At 30.3% G+C, this 26415-nt stretch overlaps 1 protein-coding gene across 4 annotated transcripts in view; it reads right to left on the bottom strand.

Annotated features, from left to right (window-relative positions):
• Nucleotides 1-26415, bottom strand: part of LOC116774337 (uncharacterized) — a 67042-nt gene that overhangs the window by 13853 nt on the left and 26774 nt on the right. The window contains exons 2-6 of one of the 4 annotated variants that reach the window (XM_032667040.2): nucleotides 18476-18534; nucleotides 15218-15327; nucleotides 14854-14983; nucleotides 13260-13383; nucleotides 3132-3245 (exon numbers count right to left, since the gene is read on the bottom strand). In XM_032667040.2, coding sequence (XP_032522931.2) covers nucleotides 3132-3245; nucleotides 13260-13383; nucleotides 14854-14983; nucleotides 15218-15311 — 462 coding nt within the window. In that variant the 5' untranslated portion in view covers nucleotides 15312-15327; nucleotides 18476-18534. Of the gene's footprint in view, nucleotides 1-3131; nucleotides 3246-4565; nucleotides 4868-8050; nucleotides 8141-9414; nucleotides 9510-13259; nucleotides 13384-14853; nucleotides 14984-15217; nucleotides 15328-18475; nucleotides 18535-26415 lie in introns of those variants that run through there. The other 3 variants (XM_061524927.1, XM_061524925.1, XM_032667041.2) reach the window with 3 other exon arrangements.

Below are 26415 nucleotides of genomic sequence, written 5' to 3'. Positions count from 1 at the left end.
TACTAATATATTCCAAGTAAATATATGTAAAAAGAAATTTTCTTTTCTTTTAAATAATAATATTTGGTAAAAATAATATTATTTTATTGATTTTGGTAATCGGAAGTTAGGTTTATACAAAAACGTGAAATATTACAGCGGTGAAACTTTGCTATAATATATATACATATATATATATATATGTATATATAATTTCGAATAAATAATTAATGACACTTAACCCTAGCCTTCATAAACACATATATTTCTCTATCTATAAGACCTGGATCATATTCCTCAAATACAATACTATCCTCAAGTAATAAGTACACACAACATGTAATTCACTTTTCACTTTGATACGTAACACCCCTAACACGAGCACACCGTTTGCCGTTTGGTTCACTGTCAGATAACCTCACATTAAGACCATGGGACACATCCATCAGCTCACTGAACACGTAACAGTTATTTACTAAATGTAATCTATATATTATTTTATTTGTTATAAAAATTACTTCATTATTAAGTAAGAATATGTTATGTTCGTGTCACGTTTTCGTATTGGCTGTTATTAAAGATATTCTTCTGTCATATAATTAATTAAAAATCTATTATTTTTTAATAAACTGTATTTATATAACGGTTCATATATAATAAAATGGAGATATAAATTTTATAGAGATTTCTAACTGTTATTTTCTGTGAACGAATGTACCTAGTTGTATTTACTATTGAAATATTCTAAACATTGTGTTGTATGTGAGACTGCGTGAAAAATGAAGTGTATTCTGAAACATCGATACTTGTATATCTGATAATAACTCTTATAAACTTTCTATGTCACTTCTGTAAATACGAACGAATGCGTGAGGTTTTTTCCTGTACACGTAAAACTAAAATATAAAACTATAAATCAACTCTCTACAATGGAGACGTAATTAGCACAAACTAACACTAGCACTATATCCAGGCTTCGGCAGCGCGTGCGTTCTCAGCGAAAACCGCGGATGCACTGAGACTCGGTCTCATAGACAAAGGCACATCCTTCGCAGATTTACATAATACGAAAGCGATTTTTAATATCTTCCTTAATTTAAAACATGTTATTATGATTAACTTGTATTTTATGAAATTAATTCCTTATTATGTGAATATCGCTTATATTAAAATTAAAAACTAGTTGATGTCAACTCATACAGTTAACGGACGGAAATTGATATATTATATTGAAACAGAACGTCGACTCGAAAGTTACAATTTTTTTTTGTTTAATTTAGTGATAAAAATATAGTAGTTTTTATACGTATCAGATAATTTCTAAAGCAAAAACTAGTGATGTTTGTCGTTCTGTCCGGTTGGTCTTCATTAAATAAGATGTTCCTCCATATATCAGACTAATATCTTAACATTATTGACAAACGAGATTTATAAGTACTACAGGGCGTTTTATGTTAATATCAAAGTTAGGATGAAAGTCATGTTTGTTTATCTGTTGATAAATAACAAAAGGAATACTAATAATTTGTATATATATTTTTAATTTCATGCTGAAAAAGGTTAAATTGCTTCGTGAATAATGTTATGTAAAATTCAATCGCATTGAAATCAAATTCGTATGATATAAATATAATTACATTTTTTTTCAAGAAAATCGTTCATCATGAAAAATATCGATTATTCTTTATATTTAAACAGAACAGTATAGTTTTATTGATATAAACAACACTGATGTGTTAATAGTGAAACGCTAAAATCATTCGCGTTACTCCGCTCCTACATCATTAACGCTTTATTGATAAATTATTAATGTACTTTATATAGAGTACACAATATAATGAGTAGCGATCGATAGGAAACTATAACATTACCATATAAGGGAATGTCTGATACGATAAGTTGTATCTTATATGAAGATATCGCAATACGAAAATGCAATCGAATTATGATACGTTTATTGCTATACGATGTGAATATACGTTGGACAGTTTAAAAATAACTGTATATATAAAAAAGATTTTGTTATATTAATTAACTAAGAGATTTATATAAAAAAATGTCGATATCAATATTATTATGCAAAAAAATTTAATAATATTTTTGGTTTTAATTTTAAGGATTATTTTGTAATAGTGCAGTTCTCGTGTAAATTGTTTTAAAATAAATTTACCGGTCATACATTGAGTTCTACGGTTCATATTACGAAAGATGATACTGAATTTTTTTTTTAATATTAATTCGTATATTTTCATTATAATGATGAAACTTTATGGTAATGAATACATACATATAATGTTGTAAGTACGTTTGTATCACTGAACCAAATCGATCTGCGAAAGTACGTCCGAGGTCGCCTCCGTACACCTATTGTTCGTATAAATTTACTTGCTATATGTACACTTGTGTAGACTCGAACAAAACCCGATTTGTACTCAAATATTATAATTAAGTGTTAAATAAATTCGTATGAAACGATATTACATTGGATATTTTATATTTATCAAGTAAGTTCATATACGAGCGCCTAAATAAAAAAAATCGGTGACATATTTGACAAAGTATCGTAGAAACAGAATGATAATAAATAATACATCCCTAAGACTGTACAAAATCATTTCAGATATAAAAATTGACACAAAGGTTTCATTTATTTTGTCTTATATTTTTTATATTTTAAATTATTTTACTAATATACTGAAATATGTATTCCGAACTCTGTAACGAGCTTTCAGCGCCATCTATTGTAAACAAGATGAATTTATTGTTCGCTCAAAAGTTACTCGATAATAGCACAGATGTCACTATTTGAAATTTGTATAAAAATTTAATTCTTATAATATTTATGTAGTTTATATATATTTATTTAAATTTTAGATCAAAACATAAGAGACAGCGCAGACAAAAGAACCAACAGCATAAGTTAATTAAGATATTTTATTATTACATAGAGTAAAAGTTCTCGCATACGTTTTGTATGAAAAAAGCAACATTAATAAAATCGTATATACAGCCAGTATAGCAATTAGGGAATTAAAATAAAACTATATTTTCAAATTAAGTTTAACCTTAATGAGAAACGTTACTCAATACAAGCGAGTAAACTAATAAAATTTTAATTAGATGTGTAATCGTGATGTATTAACTAAACTAACCTTCTCAGCCTTATCTGTGGGCGGGGAGGCTGGCGGGCTGTGAGGCAAGCCCAGATCTTCATCCTCATCGCTGTCACCCCGACCTCGTCTGCGAACAGCTGCGACTAACTCCGCCTGGGAAATACAGTCCTACATTAAAGATTATATCAAAAAGATTAGTGATTGAGTAAGACAATAAATCAGATAAAAAGTCCTTTCATATAAAACAAAAAACTTATTAATTTTTTATATTATATTCCAATTAATTGAGAACAGCTGCGTCTGTAATGGCCAGTACTCTAAACATATTATCAAGTATTGTATCATGTATGCGAACAATTTGATGACGATCTTGGATTGATACAGAAGATGATTAGTTGTCGTTACAAACCAATGTATATCGTATACATTAAAATATTACATTTAATCATATTGATCGTATACATTAAAATATTACATTTAATCATATTGAAAAAAATATATACTGCAATAAAAACACAAATGAAATTCCGTATATTTATAGTCCGTTAAGAATGTGAAAAAATAATTTTGAAACGAATCTTTTATTAATATTCTCACTTACCAATTTTTAAATATAATATGAGCGATTTAAACTTTAAATACAAGACGTTTGTGAGTAAAGTTTATGTAAAAAAAAATTCAGTATTTTGTTTAAAAAAAATAATACTGAAACTAAGTCTTGTATTAATCATTTTTAATCTGTTTCAAGGATAATATTATAATCAGTGTTACCAGTTAATTATACCTATCATGAAATCATTTAAATAGTAAAAGTTTATTTACATAATACACATGACATTCGTAAGAAGTATATTGTGTTATGTTACAAATTAATAATATAAGTTTAATAACTAAGTGTGTCGGTGAAGGGATGTGATAATATTATCACTCACTTCCTGCACCTTTTAAAATTAACGCATTCAATTAATTAAAACATACAATTATTAAATTAAGTAAGAATTCATATATATAAACATATTTTTTTGGTCAGTTATGAGTCAATGGCTTTATTGTGTTTGATCGACTAAGCTATTTGTTTTCGAAGTAAATAATTATGAGAAAAGACACGTCATTATGATAAATAATAATTTGCGAATATTTTCCTCAAAATATTCATGGAATATATATTATACTAATATATTATTAGTTTTAAACGATCAATGTTGATTATAGGTTTAAAATATAATTAAAATATATTTCCAAACTTTGCTTAACAACGCCATCTATTATATAAATATGACACTAAATTGTGAAGTATTTTTTGAGTTCAGTAAAAAAAAGTTTTCTTTTTAAATATTTACGTTTTTCCAATTATCTGCTTCAAATATGAATAAATATCTGTGAGCGTATATTCAGGTAATCATTTATATATATAATAAGGTTGTTATTATATTCTATTATAGTTTTTTTTTTCATGCAACTATAAAAACCAACCCATAATCTCCCGATCCTCGTCTCTGTCACCCAGTGGAACCTCCTTCGCCATGCTTGATTCATGCCAGCTATTTTAGCACACTCTTATAGTTGACACCATTTCACTGATACTTATGACATCTATTATTAATTTCAGTACACTGACTAAAATAAAATTGTCCGTTAAATTTTAATACACTACCGTTCAGATCAGTTGCTTAATTCTAAATACGAACTACAACCAACAGCTGACTTGTGATCCGTGATGTAAACAGGTCGGCCATATTTGTTTTACATGTAATATAAATGACTTTTTGGATTATTTCGTAAGCAGTGTATAGTGTTAATAATTAAACAGCTTCGTCAGCTTTAAATTTGATTATTATTTCTAGTTAAAATATCTCATTACAGTAATAGATTTAAGTTTTGAATTTCGGCAGTTTTGAAATTTGAGCAATCATAACGGAGTTATTCTTATAATATGAATAAATAAACCTATCAGTATGCTTTTCAAAAGTTGGCATACGTCTTTGCATAGTATCTAACGTAGGGAAAAAAACGCTTTGTATGTAGTTTGCGATGCAAACTTGTACTAGGCCAATATATGCAAGCCACATACAACTTTTTACAAGCTTGTCCTTCCAAATCAAGTTACAACAATCGAATTATTGAAATCATCCCCATAATAAAATCTTTCGTTTCAAACGATTAATGAACATAACAACTCACATTTTATATCACAGTTAAAATAACTAAAAAAAATCGATGTTTTATATGAGAAGTTATTCCGTATAAATCTAAACTAAATATCTTATTACACGAAAGATAAGTAAGAGAATAATGTAGAAAGTCGAGATATATAAATGGCAGCACTTTCTTCGTGGTCAGTAACTTACCATCCATTGTAACATGAGCCATAGCGTTATATAAACAGTGAGACTTATCGGTCCATCACTATTGTTTCATAATAATTACCATAAAAGTTATATTTTAAATGATAAATATTCAAAGTAATTAAATATAAATTATAATATTCTGCTGTAAATAATTTGTATACGATTTTCCTTGTTATTTGTTAAGCAATGTCCATATATAGGCAGGACCGAAACAGAGCTCGTTTAAGCCTATTAATATTATAAACATGAAAGTATTTGTTTGTTGCTTTTTTACGCATAAACTACTAAACCGATTTTAATGAAACTTTACCCTAATGTAGCTTAAACATCAGGATAAGACACAGACTATAATTTATTCTGAAATACCGTGCAGTTGTCGCAGAATCAAAACCAATGCATAAAAGTTATGAACTGTATAGTATGTAGTTATGTGATACAGACAATAGATGTCGCTGATGGTTGGTTACAACATCAATTCTGTTGACACACTTAATACAGCCAAGCGGACGAAGTCAAGAAAAAAAATTGTATTAAATATATTATCAAACAGGTTTAAATCATAATATGGAATGAAAATACTTTGGCGAAATACTAACGACTGTCTACGATATTAGAGAATCATTGTTTTTTTAATCAATCACTAAATCTAGTATTATAATACGTCTTAACGTATACAAACATACAAATAGATCTCTTTGTATGTTTGTGTAAATTTCTCGCTACATCCAAATTTGTAAGGACCGGCGTTTTGTAACGCTGATATTAAATATTTTGTAAGAGCGCGTGGGCGGCTGCTCGGGAACATTGTCACGGAAAGTAAAGTTTGTATATATACAGCTTTATCGGTTGTTTATAATGCTTCTATGTAAAAATTGAATTTTATAACTAATGTTTTTATTATGCTTTGTTCCTATATATGCTTTGTTCCTCATTTCGATAAAGTTTTGGTATCAAAAATAATTATCCTTAAACTATAAAGAAGGAAATACACTCAATTTATTTGATTTTCGTCGGAGTAGCGCGTGTCGAGCTTTTTTTAACAATCTCTTAGTCGTTTGAATGACAATAAAGATTTATTTTTCAAAATCTTAAATGAATTACAAAAATACTTACATTATATAATATACTTAGGACATTAGTTTCCAAATTAAAAAAGTTAATACAAACGATACGATTCAATTCTCCCAACATCGTCACTGAACCTCTCATATGATTTAATTAATTAAAAAAATATATATTTAATATACAAATACTTCGTTTTATACATTCCTTGCCATGGAATCTATTTTCTACGCCTACGATAAACACAGAGTTACATTAACCACTATTGCTTAACGAGGACTTTGATAACAGCTAACACAAACATCTGTCATAAGTTAGGACACGATGGCTCAATTGAAACAGTGACCGGGATTGGACATACCGTAAGTACCAGGTTCAAATCCGGCAACGTCGAAGAATTTTCTATTACATAATATTAATATATTTTAGTACATATGTTATTCTGTTATATATAATTTTCATAGAAATTTACACAGTAGCTTTTGTGTATCAGACATATGAACATGCATATACATTATTAATACACGCTAACATTTCCGTTCAAAGAGGACACAAAAGACATGTATACTATAAAATTTATTAGACTGCAGTCATTATTGTATATAATAAATTAACTAAAAAATGGACATTTAACATATCGTAATATACAAGTTTATACAAAACTTTAAATCCTAGACATCTTTTAAATGACATCAAGCTATATCAATCATCTGTATATTAAAATAAAATCTCAAAGTCATAAGAGGCTGTGATAAGAGCACTATTGGTGCACTGATTCCCTATTCTCGACCTAATTATCAGCTGTTGTAAGGAAGTTATTGTATTGTAATGTATTCTAAGTCTTAGACAAATCTCTAAAGCTTATCATTAGTTAGGAATTATTTTAAATCACAGAACAGGTTTAAGGAGAGTTCTAGTGACGTCACATCATTATAACATCGTGACAACGGTTTTCAATATACAGGTTTTAAATATACTTTTACTTTTATCATGGAGATCTCATATTATGTGAGATCTTTATTTTAATATTTAATTTATTGCATGCTTTCTGATTGTTTTCGTATGTTAATTCAACGACATTGTGTAACAGTGATGAAATGTTTAAAAAATACTTGAGAACTGGGATATTCTTTATAATATTATTTTATGTATGCCTTTCGTACAGAGGTGGAGCTGTTTAATAACAATATGAAAAAAATACATACAAGATAAGTAGTTAAGATATGTATAACTTAAGATTAGAGGAATCATTTTGCTAATAATATACTATAACTCTTCGACGAGAGCTATCACACGAGACAATCAGTTAAAAATATATCAATGCTTTATACCAAAGAATATGTACGGTCAGAATGTGGGTGGTGTCATCAAAATGCAATAAAACATGAATATTTCTAATTAGCAAACGAAAGCATCAAGGAAGATTGGATGATCTGCGGATCTGGACCGTGACAACGTTACTTTCTACATTTTAATGTACCCAGAAATAATATTAAACTCCTGGAAATAATTCATTAATGAAATCCAATCTGAAAAGCCTTTATTTACCAGGAACACCTTCGTAGTGAACAGCCAGGCTATGTTCCAGAAATTCCGAAAAGTTTCCTTTATAGATCGAGCCATTATATTAAGAATTGACGAACACTAACACATTACACACATCACAGCACAAATTTTATGTTACTGGCAGTAAAAAAAAATATTATATAAAAACTTTTTTCTTTACCGAAAAAGACGAGAATAAAAGTTTTTGTATTGAATAATTATTACTGGCACTTAAAAAAAATATTTCGAACGATTATTACTGGCACAAAAAAAATATTTCTAACTATTATTACTGGCACAAAAAATATTTTACTAGTCTTCAGTGTTCGGATCACACGGACTATTCGAATACTAAAAAAAATATATAAAATAAACGTGTACAGTCGATGTTTTTGGAAAGTCTGAACGGCGAACGAAACGGTACTGAGCATTCAGATTCAAACAAGCATAGATTTACTTTCTAAGCACGAGATCATTATTTTATGCCTTTTAAATTAAATTTCACATATGTTTATATAACACCGGTCCATTATTATGTTGATTATGTTAATGTGTAATATAAATTCACTTAATTTGTCTGAATACGAAATATGAGTAATATTTTTTTTTATAGCTGTACTAATTGATTCATTAGTACTAGGTCCAGAGCTATTATTCCAAAGCAATTGACACGTGTCCAAACAAAGCTTTATTGAGTAACGAGCGGGGCTGTATTGAAATGGAGTATACAAAACATGTTATATAAACAGTGCACTGCGACTGGACTGTTCTTATAATATTACATTATTAAGACTTTTATATGTACGTTATTTTAATTAATAGCACTATAATTGCATCTAATTTTTTTAAATGTAACTTTCTTGAAAGGTTTCAGTTTTATTTTAAAGTTAAAAGTTTAGACACAGTTTTTTGCAATTTGATGTTAAAAAATCGTAAAAAAATATTATTTTTATGCAACATTGGAATTTATAATAAATTGAGCTAAACTTTTAAAACCGGTTCAAAAAACTGGACATTTTTAGTGACTGCCGATAATTATTAATAGATAGCATATGAGATCACTTATCTTAGAATGTTCTATAAATGTGTAATTTTGAGTTTTTCTAATTATATCTGTTTTTGTATTATAAAATAATAATGTCAATGTCATTCAGCCAAGCTTTATTGATTTGGCATCGTATGAGTCATGGGCATTACGCCTGGAGCTAAACCTACACATCGCCTTATTTATTACATATCCAGCCTTGCAAAAACTCTCCTACACTTAACATCTCACACTGCTTCTACAAAACTCAAGACCAAACCATCAAAATATATGACAATGACATATGTCATTAATCTTAAAAAAATTAATAAACAACTAAAACCTTTTTGCGTAAACCTCAAAATTCAAACACTGGTCGTATATAAATATGTAGAAAGAGAAATATTAATCGCGGAGGCCGGCGTCGGCGAGCGCGCTAGGACGGCGACTGCATGATTCATCCCATCTCGATGGAAGGAAAACAAAAAGTTGTTATCCGAGCTTCCAATGACGTAATGTTATCATACAAATATGTCGCATATGTAGCTTATATAAAGATCATATTCCCGTGATGTATTTTATTAAGGTCGGTGTTGATTGTGCGAATATGGTGAAGCCGGATGATATATGGAATTAAATAATTGATATAAAACACTAAGTGTCGATGTTATTTTATTAGTCACTAACTGTGGACGCTGATTGAGATGTTGAAATAATTTAAATTCTATAATTATATGGCATAAAGTACAAATTTGTATTTCAAAGTTAGGGTTTCCTTCTTGTTAGTTATATTTTGCTGGTAAATAGAAAACATTGTCATCGTATACGTATATTAGTGCAACATAAAATGTAATAAGTTATGATTTTAATTATCTCATTCACCTTTTTCACATTCTCATTATTCAATAAAACTAATATTTTTTTCATACAACCGGAACCTTTCATCCAAGCAGGTTAAGAAAAGTTTGTTAAGATGTTTGTCTTTATTTGTGCGAAAATATTTTAAGAATAAAGTTATAAATTTTATTTTTTTTTAAATATAAATTTGTTAGTAAAACAGCATTAGTAGAAAGTAATTTATTAAATGTGTAAAGTAAACACCATTGAGTTAAAATTTTTATATATTCAGGTAATGTCGACTGTAAGCCGGGCCGATATTTTAAACCGCCAAGCAACGGTTTGCGGTCACATTGTGATATAAATTAAAACCTTACACATGAGAATAAATAAAAATAAATAAGACATTAATTTCTTAATATGAGTTCGTCATTTAAAAAAATAATCTTAGGAGATGATTATTAAAGTAACAAAATAATAAGTTTTTAAAATTTAATACACCGAATACATACGGATTGAGATAACATAAATAAACAGAATTTTGCAACAGCACACTACATACGAAGTTTTTCCCGTTTGCAAATAAGTTTATAAAACAAAGAATCTTTTACTTGTTTTAGGATACAGGCAACGAACTATCGATAATTTTTTTTTTTTTAAAGAATAAACGTTTTAATATTAAATTTTTTTATTTTAGTCGTATGTGTTGATTTTGTGAAAATATAATTAGAATTAATTTGAATAATATTGTTATTTCAAGTCATTATTATATTGTGTTTATATTTGAATAGATCTGAACGCTCGCTTTCCACTTATCTGACGGTCAGCTGGTGGAACGCATGTGACCATTAAGCTCTGCCTTTGCGCATAACATTGATAAGCAAGGGTGAAATAAAGAGACGAAACCTCTTAGCATTCCATGGATTCGCCGTGCGGGTGCCGGGTCCATCGCGTTGCAGGGAGAGGAGCCTCAACAGTACCTGCGACCCAGGTGTAGGTTTAAGGGGCCCCTAACTAACGCGCGTTAAACGCTCACCTCCACTGTCCAAGCTCCTCTCCCTGCCTGACCAGATTTGAAACCTAACCGTATTAAATCTTACATTTTTACGAACTCATTTTAACCGTACAGTGTTTAAAATGTAATTATTATGTTTGCAATGAAGGCAGATCAAAACTGATTTCGTCGTCCGTCAGTGACAAAGCTTTTCATAAACTTTCTACGATGAATCGAATATTGAATAAAATAATAATAGCTGTTTACTTTTGCTTATAGAAATCGCGTTACATGAAGCTGATTTTACTTTGTAAATATCGAAGTATATTTTATTATGCTCTTTAATTACTTTGTTCATATAGACAGGCTAAAGAGCTTTCGCTGTTAAGGTTTACGCCATCTATGGTAAGTTTTGGGAACTAATTGAGCTATATAGTATATCTTTTACATTGGTAACTTCATTTATTTTATCCTTAAATGTATGTAATACATAAAATTAGAAACAGAAATCATTTAAAGTAATAATTGATTTTCCTTAGGGTAATATTAAATTATTATATATTTGTCTACAAAGTAGAAACATTAGGAGATTAACCTTTATTTTAATGGTTGTAACGACTTCTCAACTATTTGTAGATAGCTAAGATTTTTAAGAACGTGATATTTTTGAAAATAGCGTCACTATGAAATCCGTTATTAAACGTTCTGCTTTAAATACATCATTTCGATGTTTTATTATATTTTTTAATGATATCCAAAAATATGTGAGAGAAAATCAGTAAAGCATTATATTGTTTATATATATATATATATATATATATTATGCCACGTTCTATCACATATCAATCTTATTAGTGATACATTTTAACGAAATTATTATGTGTTATCTATATTTTTAGTTTACGACTAAGAAACGTTCGAAAGATTCTGTATTTTAAGGCATCTCAGAGATTGTAGATCAAATCGGAAATAGAACCTTCTATGAGACGTCGCTCAATACTGCTGTCAGAAATGTAACGAAAACTTTTAAAGTTTAAATTATACAGGATGTTTACTACTACTCTTAACTTCGTTGATTTAATTCAGATTTCACATTCAATATATTTTATTAAGAGAGTGACTTTATTATGGTGTAAATAGTTATTATGTACAGACATTATACAACATTAGAAATGTTATTTTTATGTATATAACAGGCGTTCCATATATATTACTGGAACATCTTCTTCAGCTGGTTGACTTGTCAATTTTTTAGGGAAATATTAATAAAACGATTTTTTGCGTTCAAAGGGTGACAAAGAAACAAACAGACAGACATACAAAAAGAGGAAAAATGTACTTTTTATGTCTAAAATATCATAGGACTATTCGTCACATTTTATGAAACAATACTGTGACAGTATTTGGCATGTTCTTGATATGCTTCTGAATGATTAGGTCATTTCATTGCTTTATTTATATAAGTTAAAATATATAATTTATTTATATATTTTTTGCAAAAATATTCAGTAACTGTGAGCTTCGACATGTGTCTTAAAACTTAAAATATTCAAAAGGAATGTCCAAAAAGCGAGTCCTCTCGTGTGAGGGTATCTATATCAAAAGTATCTCGGTTTCTCAATAATATATTTTTCTTTACTTAATTTTTCGTAAGTTATCAGATTCACTCGGTTTTTATCTAAGATTTGTCTATTGACAATCAACTAGGCGCTCTGACTCATTTAACCCACCACTAGACACTTAAGTAAGGTCCTCCCACCAATCATAACCGAAAGAATCATTAGCTGTCATACACACATAAAGAAACCATTTTTTCGCTAGCTGTCGGATACAACTGAGGCTTCTGTGTTTAAATTCGTGGTGTGGGGACAGACAATGGGTTGTGATGGTTGAGTTTGTGTCCTAAGAAGTCCCTGGAAACATTTTATCTCAACGATACAGTTTCTGCTTGGTATACTGTTAAGTTAGCAGCGGCTGCGTCTCTCCGTACGCTGCTGGGCGGCATTTATTTGGGAGGCTCAAGTCTTTGGTTGTGATTTTTATCTAACTTTATATAGCTGATCATTTATTTGGTCGAATGTCATTGTACTGTCTCTTCAGAGTAGATCTGGCTGATTTATGTTGTATCGCTAAAGAGTGGGGGAGGCTGGGGGTGATGGATATAGGGCTAAAATCGTCATTGGATTCAGATGGTGTCCCTTACTCTAGGAAGATTTGGGAGTCATATTTAATCTTTGTCGCACGAACTACGGCTACATTTTGTATATTAATTTTTTTTTAGTTTTGTGTGTGTCAATGTATGTTTATTTAACTGACTGCGTATGTGTGTGTGTGTCTTTGTGTGTGTTTGTACTCACTCGATGCGACGCGACGTGTGATCGTGTGTGTGTGGCTCGCTCGTCGCTGGACTCGTCTCCGGAGCGCTCGCCGGTGAACACCGAGTCGTGAGATACGGACAAACCACTTCCGTACGCACCCTCTCTGTTAGAAGATACGAAGATACATATAAAATTAAATTGAAATTATGTCAATTATAACATACAAGTAAAAAAAATGTTGACAAAGTAACTAGTTGCATTTCGTTTACATTTAGCTTACTTTTGTTGGTCTAAATAAATGTTACATTAAACAATTACAAGTGAAAATCATGAGATAATATTTTGGTATGATCCAATACATACGATTCTCTTAAAGACATGAGTTAATTCATCATATTATTTTTAGTTTTAAAGTATTGCCTAAAAATTATTACTTGGAAACGACTTCAGTTTTTCTATAACGATAGATATATAAATAGTGATGTATATGAGTATTTTTACAAATTATCTAAAATACTTTACTAAGAATTAAAATTACTATTTCAGTTGTTCATATTATCTGAGCGAGTTTATCATTCAATCTCAACATGTGTGAATATTAATGACTATATATGAAGTACTACTAATTAGAATACATTTTAGATGTCATGTTTGAAAATGCTCATCCTAATAATAGAGACAATATTTTTATTACTGTCGCTGTAAATGCTGTTTGTAAAAATTATTTATTAAACGAAAAATGCTTTCAACATTTTCAGCGCCATCTTGTGTTTACTATACGATTTCCGATCTGTCCCACAGATGGCGTTAGGTATCGGTTGTTTTTGACGAAAAATTTATTGTGGCTAACAACTGTTTAAATAAATGTTAATTTATTGTATATATGTATCTATATTTTTAGTATGGTATATTTTTTCTAACATGATGTACGTAATAAATAAAACATACAACCGTATATAAACCATTTAACTTTTTAAGTGTGATCTACAAAACAAATGACTATTGTCTTGGAGTACAGTTATATTTAAGTTTACCTTTGATATTTAATTATTTTTTTTAAATAAGGGAAAATAAAAAAATTGGCGATAAAATACTTCGCTCAATGTTATAAGATTGTCTTAAAAGTTAGTTATAAAACTTAATTTCAGGCAGTTATAATTTTCGGAAATGTTTATTACAAAAAATATATTTTAAAAAATAGTTATCAGTAAGCGGATATCAAAAGAAGTTTTACCAAATAAAAGTTTCAAATTAAATGCTAATAAAAGAGGATAACATGCCATTCGCCGCCAAAACTTTTACATCCAAAATCGTGACATTCAAATGTCCATATTTCTTTACGCTAACCAACAAACCGTCTGTCATGTTTATAGTTTGTATAATTTAACGCTGACAGGAAAGTTATCGACTAAGATCCCATTAGCATGCTTAATCTAAGTTGACATCGTCACTGCGTACGTTGCGTTAATAGTTTTTCATTCATAAATCTTGACACATAGTATTAACGTAGGTTTCTGAATGAGAAACGGGAAACGGTACGTCTGTTGTATGACGATACGAACTTATACTAAGTATACTGATGGTGAATGTTATATCAGTGTACGCTATATGTAACTGCTTCTGGTATACTAACTTCCTCCTCTGTCTCTCAGGGTCCAGGAGTTCGCTGGTGGAACTGCTCTTGTGGTCGGGCGAGTCGGAGCGCTGGCGTCGCTTGAACATGCGACGCAGGCCGCGCAAGAACCGACCCGTGCGACCCTCGCCTTAAATTACATATCAATAGTTATAAAAACCGTCTAGTATGAAAGTTCAGACATAGATGAGGTGTCCTGATACTTTTATAGACGCAAATAGAAAAAAAAGCATACAAATCGCTTCAATAATAAGATCGCTTTCATTTATCAATTGATGAGAATTATTTAAATTATAATTCTTATAAGTTGGTAACTGATAATGGCAAAATAACTATAATAATATTGAGAATGCTATCTCCTCACCATGTGTGTTTGTGTCGGCATGCGGCGGTCGGTATGGCGGCTCGAGGGAGCCCTCGCGCACACACGACATTAGCCCCGCGCCGCCCACCGACATCCGCACCGCCTGGGACCTGGAAATACACACACATACATACACCACGCCTCGAATCGAGCTGGATAACACCTGGACCATATTTAGAACACAGTGGAGAAGAACGATATACTTTTATAACAGTTTCATATTACTAACTAGTTCTTAGATTCATAAACACATAATCGATAATTAAAACTAGTTTACGAGCTGTAGCTTGAACGAGTAACGTACATACATACATCATGCAACGCGTTTAAAACATGAAGACTATTCGTAGGAGACACTATTGGTATCAACATAAGCACATTAAAGTGGTGTCGCTGTAAATGAACTACTTATGATTTAACAATGAGGATATTTCATATTGGGTCTTTGATTTTAGTTGAAAATTAATATTTATTTTATTTTATTGAAGTTCTATGCCGTCACACGGTTGACCTGGGTATAATATTTTTCAATTGCATTCTAATTCTAGTTGTATTATTTAATTCTCTTTAAAATATCGTTAAGTTATATTTTTTATATAATTTTACATACATATATGTACAAATTCTTAGTAATAATTAAAATAGTACAACAGTCTGTTTCTGTCTATTCTAACGTACATTTAACCGAACATTTATAATTTTCCTAATGAGGTTCCGTGCCGGTGGATCTTATTACTAAATGCATTACGTCTCAAATATTATATAATACTTCTGGAAACGTAAATGAAAGGAAAGAATGACCAGGGAATATCTTTATTACAATACATTCATGTTATTTAATAAATCTAATACACATTATAAATTATATTATAGATAATCCACATATAATGCTTACTAATAAAAACTAAATTGATCTTCATATTTCACTCAAGACTTCTGTACACTAACTTCTATACAATGATCACGTGACTTCATGATAGAGGAACAATGGAACATCACAGTAATGTAATCCCGTCCAGGACCTATCCGGCGTCAAGGTCAGGGGCGTGTTTACCCGCAGAAGTTCAAGGGCGACTCACAGATCGATAGGGATGCTGCGAGCGAGATCGCGCTATACGGATAGCACGCGATAGAAAGAGACGCCACATCGCGTACCTTCATCTGAACGTTTGTCAAACGTGACAGTGACATCGTTATGAACTGTTTTCTATGAATTACGGGTTTTTTATATAGAAAATAGTTTTTATTTGTACTAAATATATTACTTTATAAGTTTAGTACGTAAAATGAAAATCAGATTCAATGTGAGATCTTGAGATATCGACAACAGTTATTAATGTGGCCACCTAAGTATGCTAATTTAATAATTATTATTTAATGAAGACAAAAATAAATACTTTTTAATAAACCTTTAAAGTAATTTCTAAAACACTAAAAACAGCTTCATTCAGAGGTTATTTATCTTAAAAATAATTGAATATATATATATACTATATGTATAATATAAATGTATGTGTGTGTGTGTGTTATCTTTAAATGAAGCGTTTTCGTTATATAGTTGTTGCAAAGCAATAAAATTTTTAAAACTATTTTTAAGTAAAATTGCAAAAAAAAATAAATGTACCTAATCCTAAATAGTGAATTCTCACAAATACAATCATTTTTTTCGAGCAGTTAGTTCCAGCTTGAGTCACGATTACGTGAACTCATCATCGGGAATCGTGCGTTGAATTTAAAAAAAAATTGTAGGCAATCTTACAAAAATTGTAAGTAGGTAATATAATGAGCGGGTAGTCAATATTTTTTATTACTTTTTGATAGTAACAACAATGAAATCTAAGAAAAAATCATTTCATGTCACAGAGATTCATAGTATTATCAACTAATTAGTAATTTTTTTTATTTTACTAACTTAAGTATTACAATTTTAAATAAAATATTATCTGTTTACAGAATTATAAATAATAATGCTTATTGATATATACTTGTGTGATTCTTCCGAGTGATGTGTACTTTACAACAGTATTTAGACACCACGGACAGACGGCGAAGGACAACATCGTGAGGAAACCTGGACTTATAATTTCTAATTAAAAGTCGCCAATCCGCCTTGAGCAAGCGTGGTGATTAATGCTCCAACCTTCTCCATGTGAGAAGAGGCCTTTGCTTAGCAGCGGGCTCCGACAGACTGATGACGATGCTGATGATGGTGATGATGATGACATATATATATATATATATATATTATCGAGCAATATCATAATAGTAAACTATTTTTAACGTCTCGGTCAAAAACACTAATATTTTAAAACCTTTTGAATCTGGCCGATGAAGTTTTTTACACATATAATTCATACGTTAAAATTATATTTCGTTTGTTTAAAGAACATATATTAATAAGACAGAGCGATATCATATATATAGATCGGAATTCTCACAAGTACGAATCATCACATACATACAGGGCATTTACAGTTTTTCGGTATGTTGCAAATGATTGATCATAAATATAAACTTGTGGTAAGGATATTGACGTTCGAGTGTACTCACAGTATAAACGTAAGAAGCTCAAAAAAAACTCAAAATAAATCGTCATTGAACTCTAGATTAAATTAATACAACATTAACAGAAACTCGCGTTTCATACGAGTACTGTTGCTTGTTCCGTATAAAACTGTAAAATTATAATTTAAAATTTAAATTAATCTGAAACATCCGCTTTAATGATCTCCGTTGAATATTAAACGGATTAGAATCTTCTCCGTCTTTAATTATATTACATCTTTACAGTTTGAAAAACGAAAAAAAAAAGACGAAGAATTTAACATTTCATACGAAACGTTACAGGGGAATAATTTGTTAGTAAAGATTTAAATTGTAGCCATAAATAACATTACATTAGTTTTGAAAAATATTCAAAATAATTTGACGTTGCTCTTTTTATACATCTATAGAAGATAGATTAATGAGAATTAAAAAATAACTATCGGTTTGCAATAATAATGTAGTGTTGTATGTATTTTATAAAATAAGCAAGGTTTTTTACACAATAAAAAATACTTCATCAGTAAAGATGTAAATATAGATACTGTTCAAATAAAGCCTTAAACCACGTCTGTGCAAGTCTGTGCAAGTCTTACACAACTAAAGAAAAGGGCTTATTAAAATTCAAATCACCGAAAAGTTTCAGTCACGAAGCTCGAGTCAGACCGACCTTGGTTTTACCACATAAAAAAAAGATGTAATTGTTTTACTCACCCGGTGGTTTATGGGTTTGTTATATTTCCGGTTGCCATAGTAACCAGCCACCCCACGACCTGCGAAAACAAACCATTATCAACGCTGAAATTCATATAACAGAAACTAGCTAGCTTGTACACCCGGAAGGTGTTGTATTGATTGCTGCAAATATAACACTTAAAAATTATTCAGACAAGTAAGACACTTCCAGGATTACCATATGTCAGTATCGCCACACCTCATATGAACAGTTTTTCATTCGCACGTAGATAAAGGTAGGCTGTTGAACGAGCAACGGGAAACGCTTCGAACATTCTATGACCAGGTAAACTTGTTACAAGCATATTACTCATAAGATAGAAGTTTCAAAACTCAAAACTATCATAGTTAGGTGAGACGTAATCATTCAATCCATATAAAAAAGTGTACGCTCATACCTATAGTAATACGTATTGCTATTTTTATGATGTGCAAAACTATAAACAAAAATTAAGCTGCCTTTAAATGAGAACACAGGGTAAGTTTAAGTCACACCTAAAGCGTCGAAGACTGTAATAATATTCATAAATTAAATAGCTAGTATTAATTCTACAGCTTTGGCTGTTTTTCCTATTGTATATCAAATAAATGTTCTTAATCTCATCTTTAATCATTAAACCTTTATTTAAAAGAGTAATCCACACGAACATTATTGTGAAATTCAACATAATAGAATTAAGTAATCCTAGTAACGTCCGCTCTGAAAACAAAATAAATCGTTCAGTTTGTAATAAAGAGGTCCTCGGAGTTATATTTAGTTGGAAGAATCAAATACACTGGCTGTATACAGTGGTGTCGCTTGGAGACGTAAATACAAACATATTAGTCTGAATAGTCGTAGCGTAGAAGACTTACAAGTTTTTTATATTTCTAATTGACAACTGTTATAGTACTAGCAGAAAGTTTAACACATTTCAGTAAATGTAATAAAAAGTATGTGTATAATATACGTACATATTACATTTAGTTGTTTCCGGCCAGACGTAACGTTGGGATTATTTTTCATTGAAGTATTATATTGCGAAGTAAGCTGATATTATGTCAATGACTCACAGGCGGTCAGACAGATTTGTGAAACAATTTAAACCTTAAGGAAAAAAATATTTTAATAAAATTAACTTGTTCGTGAATATATTGAAATATTTATCCTGGGATGAAAATGTTGTTCGAGACAAACAAAGCGGACGAAGCGGTTTCATTGTTTAAAATATTCAAAGAGATCTTTACATAGTAGAATGAAAAAAACATCTTAACGATATATTTTTTTGCAGTAGATTTATAATAACGATATACAATTTGTTTGGTCTGTGGTCTCTTAGCGCTCAGATCTCCGTAGATGTATATCTTTCAGATCCATTATATTTTATAATTGGATACAGAATCTGAAATTTCTAAACCATTGAAATTTGAAATACAAATCAGACGCGCCGCGAGGAACCTCCGGATAGAATTAATTCTTGCCCTCTATGACTTTATTTAAATCTTATAATATGTAAATGCGAACTCTTGATATTTTAATTAAGATTTTGTATAATATTCCGTTTAGGTAAACAGAAAAAGAAATTGGGATGAAAAACGAGGTTTCACTTTTATAAAAGGATTTTTTTTATATTTTCCTACCAAGCCGGTATTACTTAATACTGATCAGTTTGTTATATCTATCGTAATGTTTACGCCAAATAAGCATAACTTTTGAGATGCAAATCGTGTTAAGAGAGAGTCGAATGCAAATACGTTACAGAAATACATGCCAATAAAGGAATTAGTAATATCATTTCATATTATTGTAACTTTTAAATAATCACAAAAAACTATGACGGAATAAATTACGTCGAGAGCAGCGGCAGCATCATAAATAAGCATAGCTGCTGGAACCTTGAACTTAGCTGGAAACCAAAACAATGTTAACACTGAATCAATCGATAGTAAACTCTACTGCTCGGTAACAAGGGCTACAATGAAATAACTGTAAATTAAAAGTTCAGTGGCAGAAGTAATAAACAGAACCTTGATGTGCCATTGTGAATTGTGATCGCGCTGCTTACTTCATGTAGCAGTTTTTGCTATTTTAAATAAATACATTAAATTACACTTGCATAATAACAGTTTTTTCCCTCAGTTTAATGACCTCAAAGCGAGCAAGTCTAACTCACGATCGATGTCGTAGTTTTTTTAACCGCTCGTTACACTCTCTGACTCCAGTTTTATCGTGCACGCCTGATGTGAAGTTATGTATCGGTTGCAAATTTAATAATATTTGGTTATTTTTATGAAGCTCCCTATATTCAAATTCTCTAATTCTGTACTACACGGAAACTAAATTTCAACAATAATAGAAGTTTCGTAGAATTCCAAAATAATTTAAACGAATATTAATTCTAAATGTATATAGCAAATTTCAATATATTATCAATAGATATATAATCTTTCATATTTACAAGGAAACTATATACAAAGAAAATTATAATATATTTACGTGATGGAAATCTTCTGATTGTTCCATTCTCATGATACAGCTGACAGCCCTGGGTGGGAGCTCGGCTTATTCAAAGCTTTCAATGTCGCAAGCAGCAACCATTGTCAATTGACAATGGTTGTGACATTGGACCACTTACGCAACATTTTAACAACGTTCTGTGAGAATCTACATTATTTTATTTTTAACAATTGGGGATTACTTTAATGGATCCGTGGATAAAAAAAAGGCATTAACATATATAGAGAGTGTTATAATCGATACGGTCTAATGAGTTTTTATGCGACGTGTTAATAATTCTGGATGAAAACATTTTAATTTTGGATTAAAAAAAAAATAGAAAAAAAAGTCGCTAACATAATAAATATACTGTCTTTAAATATAATTTTGATGTGCCTTGAATATAAATCAGAGTTATAATTTTCATTTAATTCTCATAATAGTGAATAATCTCTTATTATAATTGAATATGCATAAAACTGAAGATGAGTTAAAAGTTTCCTCTGAGAGTACAGCGCTCAGCAAAACAGAATGCTGAATAGACTGCTGATTAGCTCGTACTGAACCTACTTTATATGTAGATTAAACTTTACTATTAGTTAATGAAAGATCAATCTTAATATATATATAATATTCACGTACAACACCGTTATGTATCTTAATCATATGCATTAATATACTGCTTGCGTGTTAGTAGGGATTTAAGAGTTTTATAGGTAATAGTGTTGGAATTTGAGGTTAATGAAGGTATCCCCTTATAGAATTTGGTACCGTAACAAAAAGGCGGTAGAACCTAGCTGTGCTCAAGTTATTACAGCGCAAACATGGGCTGGCTCGACCGGGGAAGTACCATCCTGTCACAGAAAATCGGCGTGAAGTAGCCTTTAATGGCTGCGTTTCGTCCGATGAGTGAGAGAGCCGGTTGGGATTTTTCTGTTCCCACCCTTTCCTGATCTCCTCCTATTCATACCTTTTCCTCCTTCCTTACCACTCAAGGTCGGCAATGCATCCGCAAAATCTTTTATGTTGCAGATGTCTATGGGCGACCGTGACTACTTCCTATCAAGAAGGCCGGCCGCTCGCTTGCCACCTTTCTTATTAAAAAAAATGGATTTAAGGAGACTGCCTTCATTATCACTCTCGTTGAACTTAACGATATTGTAATAGCTAATTCAGGAGTCAGGATGATTTTCTGATTCGCCTGAATATAGACCACCACGATTTGTTGACCTTCACATGTACATATTTCAATTGATTATACATAACGTATAATAGCAACTACCAACTTTTACGAATTTATGAAACAAAAACTATCAAATAATAACGATAAATTTAAAAAAAACCTTTTTAGTGGTAAAAGTTTAATATGAGATAACCGATTATTATTTTTCTCGTGTATTTAAACAGATTATAGTACATCATACACTGAACGTTCCGTCTTATGTAATGTCCATACCCCATAGTAAACAAAATCCGAGCAATAATTCGCGTACGAACCGCACGCAACGCGTAAGTCCTGACGCGTGACCGTTTTCTCTCGTCTTAGACCGTTGGCCCACCAGCCGAGCATTTCTCTTTATAAATTATTTATTTTGTCATAACATTATTCATGATAAGTAATATAATATCTAAAGGTTATATTCCTTTGAAAAGATTTTTCTCGTATATAATGGGTTATATAGGCAGTTAGGAATATATATATTATTATTTTTAAATAATTTTATAATTTAATTTTAGAATTAAAAATGATATACGCAATACATTAATTTCATAGTGTAGTAAAACACAGAGCTTTTAAAATTAATGTAATATATACGTATTTGATATAATTATACTTAATGTGTCATTTTCTTCATATTTGGTGTGTATTTTAATAATTTAAAAATAAATTCTAAATGCCGTTAAAACTATAGACGTTAAGAGTTATTCTCGGAGCGAGTATCGTCTTGAGAGCGGAGTGCTTCTTAAAATGCTTGACTCGAGACAAGCTATTTTAAGAGAACTTAAAAATTAATAACATTTATAACTTTACTATGTGATCATTCAATACCGCGACTATGTTTGTTTTGATACAAAAATGGTATTGCTGTAAAATAAATTTAAACTTATTAAATATTTTTCTTATATTTCTAATGTGTGTAGGTAATAATGAAAAGTTTTAGAATTAATATACGTACTTATAAAGATATGGATTGGTGTATAAAGATCTATTTGAAGAGTGCGAGGAATGCGATGAGAGGAATGTCTGGAATAGATGGACCATAGACAATATACAGATATATCATAACAACCTCTTTATAAAAGACATCTATTTTTCGTTTGTTTTTGTTTCCATACATAGATAGTTCAAAAAGTATATTAGAAAATAAATAAAATTCAACTAAATTTATATTGATTTAATAGGATAAATATAAAAAAATAGAAACAAACGTCTCAGAATTAAAGAAAAAAAATTTTTTTGAACAATAACAAGCAAATATTATGTATATATATTTAATATAAAATCTATCATATCTTAGATTATTTTATGTATCAAAGAATAAAATTTTAGTTAAAACAGGGAAACAACATATGTCAGTTGATATAGCATCAGTAGCCTATCGGAGCCCACTGTTGAGCAAAGGCTTGCTCAAGACGGGTTGGCGATTTCAATCTTACAATTTGAAATTATAAGACCAGGTTTCCTCACGTCGTTTTCTTTCACCGTCCGTCAGTGGTGTCTAAATACTCTTAGAAAATACATATGACTCGGTAAAGATCACATTGGTGCTTGCCAGGTTTCGAACCCGCGCCCTCACGTATGAGGCGGGCCTTTAACCTCTAGGCCACCACGACAGTTGATATTTAATAACCTTTAATGTTTAGTGTACAATTTAAGTCACCTATACAACTACGACACGCGAACAATGACCTTTTACTGATATTTGACGGCCCATTAGGTAAATATATAATAAATAATTATGAACTATCGTCTCCATTACACTATACTAAGCATTAACTTATATCCTTCACTTTATACTTTGAAACTTTAAGTCGATAGTAATTTATTTGTATTATATTAAGTTGTTCGTCTTTAAGGAAAATTAAATTAAATGGGAAAGTAATCGACAAAATGTCAGAGTAAGTACCAGAGGATTTATGGACGAAAATAGTTTGTTTTAAATTAGATTTCTAAACGAGCACCAACCTGCTGGATGGAGCTGGGTTTAATTAAACTTTGGCTAAAACAAAACAAAATAAAAAATGAAATGTTCTTGATTGAATTCAAATACAATATAATAGAAGTAGAGAGTACAAGATGAAAATTCTATTTCACGTTTAAAGTTAAACTTCATATTTTATTAACATATAAGGAAGATTGACATTTGTCAGCGGTTCACACACGCTTAAAGCTTTTTTAAGTAAGTATTATCGTAATGAGTTATATCCTCGATGCTTTTACAACTTACGCAAACTAGGATTCTAATCAAAGAAGTAATTGGATTTAATGGTTCACACATTTAACATAAATATCAAAATTACACCGGCACAAAAAAAAAATTGTCTGTACAGCGGCGCCACGTACGGCGTATCTATGAGCATATTTTTCGACCCGCTGAATACGAATTTCAAGTCAGTTTAGGCCGTCCAGAATTCAATTTCGAGTAAATTGCAAAAGAGCCCAAAAAATAGGGAAAATTCGATGTTTTGGCAAGAAAACATTTTTATAGATTAAGATATAGATTTAAGGCAAGCATAATTTTCGTGTGTTTTGGGCTGTCCAATACAAATTTTGATCTTACTTTAATCATAAACTCTTTAATTCTAAAAAAAGTAGTCAAATATCCTTGAAAACTGAATTACGTCGATATGTGATCAAAAATTAAAAAAGAGCATTTTTAATGGACCCCAAATTAGAACTGATGCTAATTTTATAGATAAAATGAATAATACGGAGAGATCAGCTTGGGTAAGTTTCAAAAATGTGTCTCATAACTTTCTAGGAAATAAATAATACAAGTGGAAATTACAGGAAAACAGTCGAAGTATTATTAACAAATAAACAAAAAATTGGATGCTTAATGAATCTAAAATTACACTTCCTTGATTCACATCCACCTTTGAGACTTTGGGGGATTTACTGAGAATCTTGGGGAGTACAGTGAAGAACAGGGAGAACGTTTTCATCAAAGCATAAGTGCAATGGATAGTAGGTATCAAGGAAATCGGAATATTTACATGATGGTAGACTATTGCTGGACACTCAAAAGAGATATAGCAAAAAAATATAACAACCGAATGTTAAATCCGCTCTGTAGATTATTTGAAAATAAAAGATTTCCATACCACCGGAAAACAGTTTAAAAATTAAAAAATCATTTTTCTAATTCTGTTTGTACGTCATTTTCATAGATTTTACATATATATATTTTTTTGCATTTAAATATTTTAATCTTGTATTTTGTTAATAAAAAATACAAGAAATTTATTTAACTGTGTTAAAGAAACTGTGTTTTTATTTTTAAAGCAGCAATTTTCTACTATTTATGCAATTTTAAGAATGTTTCTGGGGCCAATATTTTTTTTTTTGCAATTAACACGAAATTGATGGCTGGACGGCCTAAACTGACTTGAAATTTGTGTGTAGCAGGTCGAAAAACATGCCCGTAGGTTGGTGGCGCCCGCTGTACAGCAAATATTTTTTTGTCTGCCAGTGTTATTGTTCAATCTCAATTTATTTTAAGAACATATACCTAATATAGTCTCTAGAAATAAAATAAGGAACTTTTTGTAATTTGGGAATAGCTTTCGTTCGTCCGAAGACGTTAAAAAAAATCAGACTTAAGAAGAGAGGAAATGGATGATACAATTTCTCTTATTTCACGAAAAAAAAACTTAAATTTAATAAGTCACTTTATTTTATGATTTTAGGTTTGGTTCTCCAACAAGGATAGAAATTTAATAGAAAAAGATAAAAGACATTAAGTTATTTCTATATTATGTAACGTGTTACGTATGTATATAATAAAAGTTTCCTAGGGTATATACAAATGTATATAAAGATTATATGTATCATTAAATTCACGCTCCACCTACCGAGAATATTGCTTCATCTTATCTCCGGAGTAGTTCGACATGAGGCAACAAAAATATACCTCATACACACTCACGATACGGACGTTCTATTCAGATAGTTCGGCTTAGGTTTGTGAACAGGATGTTCATGTATACATATATATATGTATATGTATACTTTGTTATTCTGAGGAATTACTTTCGGTAAAAATTAAAGCCTGTGTTTTCTATAGCATTCTAAATGGAAAATTTGTTAACTATATTACGTTCTCACTGATTTTTGTGTGAAATTTAAGAATTTTGCATTTAGAAACCTCAAAATTTCAGCAATAAAAGCTATCTATATTATACTTTATAAACTTTTATGTCAAAATAAAAGTCTCATTTA

Source organism: Danaus plexippus, chromosome 26, assembly GCF_018135715.1.
Source record: "Danaus plexippus chromosome 26, MEX_DaPlex, whole genome shotgun sequence".
NCBI classification, from domain to species: domain Eukaryota; kingdom Metazoa; phylum Arthropoda; class Insecta; order Lepidoptera; family Nymphalidae; genus Danaus; species Danaus plexippus.
The sequence above is the reverse complement of the archived record's forward strand: the minus strand, read 5'-3'. Positions and strand labels throughout refer to the sequence as shown.